Raw genomic sequence first — 9,876 nt, forward strand, 5'->3', positions numbered from 1 at the left:
ATCATCTACATGCATATGCAAATATGTGATATCTCGTATCAGTAGTTAAATATTGGGACGCGATAAAAACACAACAGTGTGAAAAGTTTGTTGCATTCAAATCTCTACGGTTTTCCAGAGAAGTATTGATCAAAATGGCGAATACATTACTTTTTTGTTTAATTTTTTGTGGGTTATTTGTTGAAATCCATAGCGCAATGGCGCCACAAGGTAAGCAGAACTATTAATCATTAATTATAGTATTAAGCAGCCGTCACATCGGATCCGAGACTCGGACTGCGTTTCCGATGCGGTGAACGCCAGCGTCCCTATTCCTGCACACTGATTCGGTTTTCTGATAGGTTCGGTAGAATTTCCGATCCGAAAATCGGATTCAGTGTGAATGCGATTTCAAATCTCGGGAGTACTTCAATAACCCTTTCATGAATCTAGCTTATATGACAGGTGTAGATATACGTTCAAACATCGAAGGTTAAAATAATTTTATGAATGCCTGTATGCAGTGGTGTATCCCCCAAAATACTCGCTCGCCCCCAAATCATTCACGCTTAAGTAGTTTAAAATCACCTTATTTTGCGAGCTAGCTTTCCTCACCTAATCATCGCCTTCCCCTCGTGACCTCCCCCAATCGGCTCCCCCTTTTCAAGACTCCTAGATACGCCACTGCCTGCATGTAGTGTGTTTTGTTATCGATCAGTTCTCTAGAAACATACGGTACAATGGCATAAGGCCTACAGCATTTGTCATAAATATAGTGTGACAACTAGAGTGTAGAATGCCCTAGTTGGCTTGATCAGATGCTACTTTTATTATTACTAGATTTGTTCAATTATTTTGTCTTTTTAATTTATAAAGTTACATATTAATATGACATCTGTTTAATAATCAAAAAAATCAGATAGACCTATTTAGCGGCCTTTCTTTCCAGATACGAAGCTATCTAAATCTAACTTAATTACTTATCTTGCTATATAAATCAACATACAATATCAATATTTTGCATGTTGGTCTATGAATTATTTGTACAGTTAAATCCTATTCAATTATGCTAATTTTATATAGGACTCGTTTTATAAGTAGGCCTAGTAATTGTCTCTTTTGCGAATGTTGTTGATTTTCTTAATTTTTTATCAGAAATCAGGTGCCCGTTGAACAGCATTGCAGTATTTTGAAGTTAAATTTTAAGCAGTAGAACCCCTCCATTTGGATATCCCTATTAACAGGACACTTCTTTTGGCCACAAAACGAAAGCAAATCTTTTAACATTATAGGCACTCTTATTCAGGGGACACCCTATTAAGAGGACACTTTCTGGTCTCGAAGGTGTCCCCTAAATAGGGGTTCTACTTTAGTTTGATTTTTACTCGTGAATAAATATAACGATTACCTTATAAAGAAAGTATACATTCATAGGGAGTTGCTAGTCTATTTTTTCTTGTTTTATTATAGCTTGTTTTGAACCAGCCCCTGTCAATGAACCTAAAAAAGGCTACCATTCTAATTTCCACACGGGACAGAAGATAACTCAGTATCCAGTGCCATTAGGTACAACCGTCGAGTTTAAATGCAATCCGGGTTATACGCTAGTCCTCAAACAGGGGTCAGTTAGGGTCACATGTGATCAATATGCAAGATGGTATCCACCAGGCGATAATAAAGTGGTATGTAAATGTAAGTACGATATGCCTTTGTTACCTTTGTAACAAATTTTTCCTCATTTTTTTCAAAACATTTTTTATGTAATTAGATTCAAATTATTCTGATGGTGTTTTTCTCGGAAAATTATTAATGTTTTTGCCCTACACTAGCCACAGGCGCTAGTGGTTAAGACACTATATGAAGGTCGTGGTTTCGATTCCCACCCAAATCACTTGCGAGATTTTTTAAGAAAGTGCAGAACATTCTGTAAAATAACACATGTAGGACAAAAACATATTCTAATAGATTTAAGTTGGTTAAAATCTCATATTTGCATTTAAATGATTAAGTTTGTTTCCTTTTTGTCCATAATTACTTATAGGCCCGTATTTTATTCTTTCTTACCGATATTAAAACCTTCTGCGGCAGCTGATTGCACTGACCCAATAACGCCAGTTTACGGAACCTACCTTGGTAGTACATCGCATGGATCGACAGTGGACATAGTCTGCGATCCGGGATACTACCTCACAGGTCCGTCCTCGGCTTCTTGTTCCAACGGCGCCTGGACGTACCATGGGCAAGGAACCTCCAAGTGTACAGGTAATGTTAGTTGCTGAAGTGAATCTTACGACTTTGGTTCTGGATGATAAATAGTTGACAGTGACCTCACAGAGGCATCACGTCAAGTGTGTAGTCAACATAAGTATAGGTTTTTGAACTTAAATGTAAGTTTTGGAACGAGTAATAAGATGCCAAAATATTTAATAAATAATATATGTTATGTAGTGCATGCAAGTCTACAATACGACCACAGTTTACTCTTAAAAGAAATGTTAAGAGTTGGTATTCGCTGACGGTGTTGGCCTACAGACGAAATTACCGCCATCTTGTTGGAGAGAGGGGCTCTCGAAGACATTTAGAAGTACACACATGAAAGAGCGATATCTGCAGTGACAAATTCTAATTTCATTTAATGTTTTTATAGATATAGACGAGTGTTCCTCCAACCCATGCCTTAACGGCGCTGTTTGCGCTAATATGGAAAACATGTATCACTGTCGTTGCCCTCCACTGTACTCGGGTCCCAACTGTGAAATACGTAAGTCAAACGTCTACTACAGTTTATTTCAGATTTAGCTAGCTTTGAATAATGAGAGAGAATTGCCTGTATATTTTAATCATTGAGAATTTTTTTTACTCAGTTTGTAATTCATTGTTGACTGTCATAAACTTTTATGCACATGTTTATAATTGTTGAATAAAAAAATATATGTATATATAAAATAAAAGAGATATGATATTCATCTTTCATGCCCCCTAAAACTTTTATTCAAACCCGAGTTAACACTGTTGGTTTCTACCAACAGTTGATGAGGGCTGCGCTTCGTCACCATGCATTAACGATGGAACTTGTCTGGACCAAGGTAACAATCAGTACAAGTGCGTGTGTCAGGAAGGATACAGCGGTACAAATTGTGATGTTGGTGAGTATTTTCTTCTCCCAACCATTATTTTTCCTAGCCTTAATCCATTCTACCATTTCAAGAGATTTGTTTGTAATTCTACCATTTGCCTTGCTTATAATTATCAATGTTTGAACTTATATCAGCTATCAATAAAGGTGTTGGAAACTGCATATTTATATGGAATACCTGTAAATGATGAGGTAGTTTAAATCAGATTAAATATTTATATCGTTCTAATATCTTTAAATGTTAAATCCAATCAAATATATAGATTTTTTTTATTGTATACTGAATTGATTAATAGTTATAATAGTTTTTTACACACATTTATTCAATCAATTGGAAAAAGAAACAATACAAGAATCCATCAATTTGGATCAAGTTTAGAAGCTGAGCTTGTCCGAGACACAAATCATATTCACGAAATAAATAAATCAATTCTCTTGTTTTTATTCTTTTTTCTGTTATAGTGGTGGATTGAAACTACCACATAATAAATCGATACATTACGTGCGTTACCTTACTTTACGTCACGTCGCGTTACGTTACGTTATATTATATTGCATTATATTGAGTGTAGACCTATGTAATGATGAACTTTGGTTTTATTGGACCAACAAAAAAAAATTATGAAATAAATAGAACTAAATAAATGTCTCTTTAGCATCTTCCACTGTACATATTACTTCAATGGCTACATTATTTCTTGATCTTTTTTTAGAATATTTATAATAAGTTTTAAGTAATTAGAATATTAATTATAAAGAACGTGTTGGTTATGAATCTGCCTCCTTTCTTCCAGTTCACCATTGCCCGATAGAGGGCGTATGGTACAACATAAAAGGCGACCAGCTAAATTTGACGAAGACGCCATCCCAAAGTGAGATAGTGGGAAGTATCAGAAGTGAAGAGGATGTTACGTCGGGCCATTCGTGTAAGTAACATGGTTACGTGTGAAAGTTACGTGTGGCCTATGTTGCTTAATTTGCACGTGGTTCTAAATGTAATGTAATGTAGGTGGATTTATAAAGCGCTTTATACCGAAGCGTTAAAATTTACAGTAGATATAAAAAAATAATATAGTTTTTTGAAAAAAGAAAAAAAATATCGTCCCAATAGACGATTTATGAGACCAAATCTGTACTCCCTTAAATGTTTCCTTTGCGCGTGTTTCTAAAGTTACAGGAAAATAAGACACTATGACAACCATATGATGTATAATCTTGTGGAGAAACACCACAATTAGTAATATATTTAAAAATAATATAATACATCCACTTATTTTAATTTAAAAATCATAATAGTGAATAACTTTTACCAGCGAACCACCGAAACAATATGATAAAACTGTTATGAATGCCAACCAAATGTCAAATATTGAAATATTTCTTCCCAGGACTGTGTTATTTATACTGAGCTCCCGTCAAGACCAAAATTCCAGCATTAGATAGGCTTATTTCGCAGTAGATTACTGTTATACTCAGGGGCACGCGACTACATACTCATAATTACTTCCATTCTTTTCGCATTATTTAGCACCAACTATCATAGCCGGTTACGCAGCCAAAAACATGCAGTACATCACTTTTGGCTATACGACCGTGCGCAACAACGGCGAGACAACGGTCAGTTGGACCGGGCAGTGCTACCCCTGCAACGGTCAAGATGTACTGTTCACAACGAACGTCGAAACAGAGAGACTAAACGCTTGCCACGATCATAAAATGTCCAGTAGGTACGTATATACGTCCACTTACGGATGAGTGCCTTTTGGGTTTATTTACATATAAACTTGGCCACTAAGAGGTACCCAGATTGTTCGAGATTATTTCTCCTTTTGGCCTCTTCCCTCTTCCTGTTGTTATGCCTATTTATCTTGTGTGAATTTTGAAACAATTTAACACTTTTCACCTAAAATAACCAACATAGCGCAAATGCGGTTTACGCTGAAATTTGTAACGGTTTTTGGGAAACGATTTCTGAACCATAAATTTGCGATGATCTAGTATAACCCAGACGCGCTCAACACGCTATCATGAAAGTTTGTATCTCAAACAATATTTAATTTTAAATCTGTATTTTATAATTCAAAAAGAAAAAGACAACAACATTGAGAATACAGTTTTTGGTTTTGTTCATTCTAAAATGATAGGCCCTGTAGGCCCTGTAGGCCCTACTTCTTGTTTTTGTATATATGCTGTGATATTCATATTTAAGAAATAAATTTAAAATTCAAATGTATATTATTTTGTTTTATTTATGTATCTCACAGAGTGCAGGAAGACACATGGACTCGAGTTCCTCCGCTATACAAGCCTCCTGGACCTACGGTCCAGCAGGCGATGCCATAGTGACCAAGTATTTAGTCTGCTGCCACCAACGTTAAATTAACTTTTTTTAAATGTCGAAATAAATTGAAATATATTAATACTGTATACGTATACACAAATCCAGTCGGGGTCCCCAGTCATGTCGTGCAAGTCTTTATTTAAAATAGATTTGGCCTATACGTACAATTCCCGGGTTTTCTTACATTTGTAGCAGACGATGTATGAGAATTCCCCACCGCAATACTACAGTTATGGCGTCTGTAGCGAGAGAATAATAGCTGTAAATGCATCGGTGTATACAGTATATAAATTAATAATGCCTTTTATGGGACAATTTTACTGAAAATAAATATCGTTATATTGAATTCATCGCCAAAAAAAACGTGTTTTTTCCGAATGCTTTAAAGAACAAACTATGCAGGAAATAAACTCAATACTACGGTGACTAAATTAACGTGATGAGTTGTATATTAACATATCAGTTTTCCGATTACTTTAACATCTGAAGTATTACAACAAATTAAAGGGAATGCATCGTTTGTGTAAATATTCAAGTTTGCCTCTGCACGTGTGGAGCTTTGTTTTGAGTAGCCTCTGTGATTTACCAGATAAGCCTAAAGGTTGCTTCCCAGTATTGATATTGGTGTCTCTTGGTTCTAAACAAAAACGACATGAATTTCGGAAGAATACTTCCTGTCATCGCTCTCACAAAATACTCGGTAATAGTGATTCCTTAGAACTGTACATTTAGCACCGTTTGCGTTTCAAATATGAGCATCAAGTTAAATGTTTGTGTAAATAATTACACGTAATAGGCCTTTTGTTAGACTTCTTTCTTTGCTTTGTTTTAACATTAAGCGGATAGGCGGTTTGAAAAAGCGAAAGTACGGCGAAACACCTGCAGGAATTATAAATTACTATAGCCACTAATCAGAAATAGATAGATTGTAATTATAATACAATAGGGTATGTTGAGTTTACACAACCTGAAGTGTTACCGCTCTTAATGGTCAGAAGATACTTTTGAAAATAGAAATCGCAGGTGATTCAGGTGGGAATAATAGAATCGACGATCTCCAGATTTACACTGGTATAATAGTCCTTCTTATGCAAATTCCTCTCATCGTAATGATTGTAGCATACAGCGCATACTAGATTTCTATTATTCAATATTTATAATTATTAAATCAGGGAGCTGTTAATTTTATTGCATTTTACAGCTCCTTGGTTAAACAATACATCAACAATTTAGAACAGCGTTTTCTTGCCGTTGGAAAGACGCAATAAAAATGCCAAAGTTTGAAGCAAAAAAGACATTCAATTAAAGACTGAAGCTAAACAGATTACATTATATTAAATATTTTAAAAAATTAGTAAACAAAATGACGAACTTATTTATTTACGTCATCAATCTTAGGTTTATCATCTAAATGTATAGGCTTATGTAAAATGAATTATTAAAATAAAATGACTAAGAGAATTGAAATTAAAATATAAGCCTACGTTTAAGCTAGTTAGAATATTATGGTGGGTCGACCTATTTGAATGACCTTATGATGGAAAACGATGAAATTATGATAATTTTAGATTTCGTTCGGCTTTTCATTGGAATACTTTGCCAGCTGATTGTTTTCCAATTTCCTTTCTTTTTCCTTCCAAATTTTAAATCTTGTGTCAAATGTTTTCTTCATAAACATCCTAACCTTTGCCTTGTATGGGGTGACCGAACATAAAACAAAATAGGCCTATACCAATAGAGCCAACATCAAAACAAATGAGTTGGATTGAATATGAAACTGAACGTTTTAAAACTTATATACGGCCATTGTGAGTGACGTAAAGGTTCGTGTAAAACATGCCCACGCACTTATATTGAATGAAGAGTGCGTGCTTTTTGCCGTAGTAAAATCCTCTTCACATCATAGTGTTTTTGTGATTGACGGTATCACCTGATATCAGAGCCTAACCAATTGACGATGTACAAATCGATTATTGGCCTATGGATAAGACACTCACATTTAATCGTCTTAACCTTTGCCTACCACATATCCATACGTTTATAAATCCATGTTAATACTTAGTCATATACGGTATGTACCCATGACGTAACACAAGTTCATTATTTGATTTTCCACAATGGAAACACGGTCTTAGGCGTAGGTCTAAGGCCCTAGTGAATGATAGGCCTACTCACTTGAAGTATTACGTGAGCTAGCAAACACGGCTACAGTTTAACTTTATAATTATTATTCTCTTTACCTCTAACTTACTGAAAAAGAAGTTATTTGCAGTGTATTAACAATTGCTGAAAGAAGCACCACCTACCTACTGGAAATTTCCGATCTGTCACGAATTCGTTCAAAATCAACACATGCTCATGAAACTTTTGATAAAGATGAATTTAATTTGTCTTACTTCTAGCTAAGACATCTATACACGTGTATAGTTGTCTCAGCTTCTAGTACCACAACGACTGAGATGGTGTTTATTTTAGGCCTATCATTTTTAGGCCTACATTGCGCAGTATTATGCGCTATATGAGTGGAAGACCATTACCATTTATTTTTCTTCATCTAATGAAAGCGCCAATCTAGGCCTACAGATTTGAAACAATAAAATAAGTTATTAACAGTTATCGGAAAACTTAAATAAAAACAATCTATGCCTATTAACAAAAAGTGTAATTTTATAATTTAGTAAAATTAATAAAAGTCATTAAAAATACTGAGGCTATTTGTAGAATTGTATTATTATAATAATACGATTCAGCTGTAATACATAATTTATGGGACATGTAAATAAAAGACCAACCACAATTTGACTGAGTTTGTTAAATTGTTTTTTGAACTTGAATTTTAGGACGCATGTAGGGCCTACAATTCATCCACTTTTGTTTATTTTTTACTTTAAAAATTATCTGATATTTGATTGGTCTTTAGAGTAAAACTTTAAAATCGAAAATTTAGTGAGGCCTAGTAGGCCTATAAATATAAACAAGTTGGAACTTATTATTCAGTGAAACTGTTGTGCTTTCGATCTAGTCTTTCATGATCCCAATCTGGCGAAAAAAAGGCGTATCCTTAATTCATAAAGCGGCTTGGGTGTTAACTTGGAGTGACAAATCGTCAAGTTATTTTTTAGCTTTTAGTTTCCACAATTTGAATCACAGTTGAGCGGTTTATGAACTGGATAATGGCGCTATATCAAACATATTCGTCTAATTTCATACTGGTCTAGGTCAGTCAGAAACTACTATTCGCTAACCTTTGAATAATTTTCTAGGCCTATTCTCTGTTATGTTATCTTTCAGTTATTCAATGAAAATATTCATAATTTCAAGTAATTAAAAGGTCAAATCATGTCCATTGTAACAAATTATGGCTTAAATTAATGATTTCAATAATGGCCTAACTATAAACTACAAACGTTCAAAAAAAGAACCCATAAATTAAAATAGAGCATGCAATGGTTTTGTATGCATAGATACGTTAACCAATGCACGTAAAGTAGCATAACAATCTAGAATTTACCTGTGACGTTACCTATTATAGCATTGGACTGAATTCGGTAATGATAACTTAAATACGAACAAACCGCACACTATTATAGATACCACAAAAGTATCATATACCAATAAGTTAATGATTAAAATAATAGAATTGTATTTTTTGTGTTTTCACATAAGGTCATAATCATAATTATTATAATAATAATTTTAGTCTTCTCGAAGAACGGTTACTTATTGTGTTAGGGCCTAGCGTTCTAACTTAAGCACGATTTTCGTGTTCACAAATGTACGGATATTCTGGATATGTTTGTGTAATAGATTGTTAAACCTCTATACAATCATCAGTGTATGTTTTGTTTGATTAAGCGGATAGACGGTTTACAAACACTCTACAGTGAAAACATAGACAAACATGTTCACAAATAACAAATTAGGTCCTACTAAATCGCTGAGTAACTGAAAGTTTTCCAACTTGTACGACCATTGTCTGTAACACAATCGGTTCGTGTAAGACGATGTCCTCTCATTGTCTTTCTGTGGCCTAAAAGTGCGCGCTCTTCGGGCATCTCAGAATACGCTTCACTATCTATTGATACGCCATGTTTTATCATTGTCATGTGATTATCTCACCTTATGCCTAACATATTGGCATTCTACAAATCGATTAGAGCTGGTTTAAGACGCTTACGTTAAACAATCGTCTTACCTTAGGAATATCTCTCTTAATTATATTTACCCTGCAGCTATGTAATTTTTTTAGCACCACCTTACTTGCAGTCATTATTGATGAGCTCACGGGTTTATAATGATTCCCCCCCCCCCATAAGTTCTGGGAAGTCCAGGGGCCGAGCGGTAACTACAGCCTTAATATCGGCACTGGTTCGATTGGAGAACAAGTCTTCTCGGATAAAGACTTAAAATAGAGGTCCCG

The 9,876-nt window shown here is 34.7% G+C and overlaps 1 protein-coding gene across 1 annotated transcript; it reads left to right on the forward strand.

Annotated features, from left to right (window-relative positions):
• Positions 1 to 8,253, forward strand: LOC117105814 (fibropellin-3-like). Its single transcript, XM_033247108.1, has 8 exons — positions 1 to 210; positions 1,450 to 1,671; positions 2,068 to 2,241; positions 2,627 to 2,740; positions 3,009 to 3,125; positions 3,910 to 4,041; positions 4,644 to 4,842; positions 5,380 to 8,253. Exons 1-8 carry the CDS (start codon positions 135 to 137, stop codon positions 5,456 to 5,458), a joined length of 1,113 nt encoding a protein of 370 aa, XP_033102999.1. The 5' UTR covers positions 1 to 134; the 3' UTR covers positions 5,459 to 8,253.
• The last annotated feature ends 1,623 nt before the right edge of the window (positions 8,254 to 9,876 follow it).

This window comes from Anneissia japonica, unplaced genomic scaffold (assembly GCF_011630105.1).
Source record: "Anneissia japonica isolate Jap-2015-1 unplaced genomic scaffold, ASM1163010v1 scaffold287754_len4335492_cov202, whole genome shotgun sequence".
In the NCBI taxonomy this organism is placed as follows: Eukaryota; Metazoa; Echinodermata; class Crinoidea; order Comatulida; family Comatulidae; genus Anneissia; species Anneissia japonica.

What these genes read in the sequence shown, in the direction of transcription:
- LOC117105814 (XM_033247108.1), top strand. Translation starts at nt 135, where the DNA reads ATGGCGAATACATTACTTTTTTGTTTAATTTTTTGTGGGTTATTTGTT. An exon ending in CGGTACAAATTGTGATGTTG is followed by an intron (nt 3,126 to 3,909) that starts GTGAGTATTTTC and finishes CCTTTCTTCCAG; the next exon opens with TTCACCATTGCCCGATAGAG. An exon ending in TGTTACGTCGGGCCATTCGT is followed by an intron (nt 4,042 to 4,643) that starts GTAAGTAACATG and finishes CGCATTATTTAG; the next exon opens with CACCAACTATCATAGCCGGT.